The following is a 2,263-nucleotide window of genomic DNA, read 5'->3' as shown; positions in this document are numbered from 1 at the left end:
CGTAAAATACGAAAAAGATTAGATTAGGGAACGCTTGTGGTGGTCATCCACAGGGAGAAGAAGCCCTGGCACAATGTCATCATCCACAGACGGGCAACAACAAGGTCTTGGCCCAGCTTTTCGCCCAATAAACACCCTAAGGCCATTTTCCATCTTAAGCAGTTCGCGTTGAGCCGGCTGCTGGGGACAAACAGCTGTTGTTAGCCCCCGTTTTCTATGCTTTATTCACAACACAGAAGGATTGTCGTAGGCGTCCTAATGTTCCTCCAGCTGACAAGCAGGCATCTTAACTTGGGGCCGAGATTCATCCCGCACGCGACATATGCGCAGACAACAAGGACAGTCACTGCTGGTGGTAGGTAGACGTGCGGCTTTATTCTCTTGCTGAAAAACGAGTGAACTGAAGTCGTCAGCGCTAAGTCGCCCGTGATGCCCATCGCGAAGTAGTAGAGCATCCTCCGAAGTGAGCCTATCGATACAGGGATCGCTCACGCCCTGAAGACACATGTGACAGAAAGTGGTGAGAGAGGGTCCTTGATTATGAATTTGAGTGTGCTGGGAGAGAAGTCCGCACAGGGCAGTCGCTTCTCATACCATTCGACCAGCTTTTGCCCATGCTCGGGGCTCACGATCGACCCACCAGCGAAAGACGGTTGGCGGAACTGCACGCCATCGAGCTTCAACCCATCGAGCAGAGTGAGTCCCGCCCACAACCAATGTGGCTGAGTCGCATGTGCCTAGTCGGCTGCCGATCCCCAAGTTAGAGGCCTTGAAAGAGCCAAAGCTCGCCACTCGCCCTGAAAGGAAGAAGAGGTGTGAGCTGACCCAGGGACGGTGTGTAGGACAAACGATGGAGTGCGTACCCTCAACGTCGCCATTTATGAGGTCGAAGCCCGCTTCACTCTCGGTGCTATTAGAGTTGGCCCCAACAATCAACACGTTGTAATGGGCAGCGAATCCGAAGAAGTTGGGCGGGCAGGTCTTGGCTGAGGCCAGTGTCGCGCACAGCCCGACTACAAACAACAGCTGCTGCGTTCTGATCATTCGAAGCTTGAGCGTGGTGTAGACAAATTGATGTTTTTAGAGTCCCCTAGGTGAACTCGAGGTCTGTGTCGTCATAAAGGGTCGAAGGGGAGTCAAGAAGGCGGGCTTTATACGTACCGGAGAAGATCGGCATCTACACCCTCCCAGCGGCTTTTCGGTGCGAGGGGAGGTCATTCTCGGCCACCCACTCAACTCCAACTCTATTGGCAGTAACTGTACCGTTGTGAAAGGTGGGCATGAGTGATCGCCCGGCCTTCCGTAGATTGATCGTTTTGCCTCTGTGTTGAGACAGCAACCCACCGGAAAGGCTCCCGCAAGAACTGTGAAGCGCCGCGGCCAATGAGCGGTTTGCATTTTACAAAGGAGGAAAAAAAAGGAAAGGAAAAAATGGGTCTCATTACAGTTCATCGTCGGCGCTTGGCCCGAAGTTGACGTTGTCGAGACGGGCGCTACTCTGGCGTCGTTGCCACCAGGCCACCACAAGCGCTGCGACGATCACGGCCACCACGAGCAGCACCGCCACGGGTACCACCACCGACACGGCCACGATCAACGCCAGGTCTGAGTCTCCACCTCCTCCACCTTCTTTGTCCTTGCCCTGCACGAGCAGCCCCAAATCTGTTCCCATCGCCAGTCAGCGTGTGTGTTGTGTGCGGTCGTGCGTGTCGTGCGTCGCGTGTGTCGTGTGTCGTGGTGTGCGTGTGTGTGTGTCGTGCTATTGCTGTCGCTTGCGAGAAGCGTACCGGGATCGTAATACAGCGATGAGGCGAAGTAGGGGAACTCTAATGTCAACGACGAGTCGGTAGCGTTGGCCCAAAACTGTACCTCCACCGTCTGGTTGCCGCCATCGACGTAGGCAAAGTCCACCAGCCGCACCACCGTGGTCACGTTGGCCGACGCGCCGCCCTGGCCCTGCAGCTCGAGCGTGGTCATGTTGGCTTGCGGCGTACCGGGGCGCATCACCACCTCGCTGAACTGGGGGTTCAGGGCCAGCTTGACCCTCAGCCTGCTGCCGTCGTCGCGCCACGGCCAGCCGGTCACCGACAGCGACAGCTTGGCCAGCGATTGATCGACCGTGAAGGTGTACTTGCTGCTGCTGCCGCCGTCACCGCCGGCGGTCGCGTTCGACGAGCCGTTGGTTGCGGGCGGCGCGTAAACGACCGAAGTGTTGCGGTCGAACAGCAGGACTTCCAATTCGAGGCTCCCTGAAGACGTCGAT

At 56.8% G+C, this 2,263-nt stretch overlaps 1 protein-coding gene across 1 annotated transcript; it reads right to left on the bottom strand.

Annotated features, from left to right (window-relative positions):
• Positions 1 to 1,441: 1,441 nt before the first annotated feature.
• On the bottom strand, positions 1,442 to 2,247 carry ACA1_236820 (uncharacterized protein; the record flags this gene model as incomplete). The annotated part of the gene is made up of 2 exons (XM_004341100.1): positions 1,442 to 1,662; positions 1,788 to 2,247. Coding segments are annotated over 2 exons (681 nt in total), but the record flags the coding sequence as incomplete, so codon positions are not given.
• Between the last annotated feature and the right edge of the window lie 16 nt (positions 2,248 to 2,263).

The sequence above is a fragment of the Acanthamoeba castellanii genome (genome assembly GCF_000313135.1).
Source record: "Acanthamoeba castellanii str. Neff unplaced genomic scaffold scf7180000084762, whole genome shotgun sequence".
Lineage (NCBI taxonomy): Eukaryota > Discosea > Longamoebia > Acanthamoebidae > Acanthamoeba > Acanthamoeba castellanii.
The sequence above is the reverse complement of the archived record's forward strand: the minus strand, read 5'-3'. Positions and strand labels throughout refer to the sequence as shown.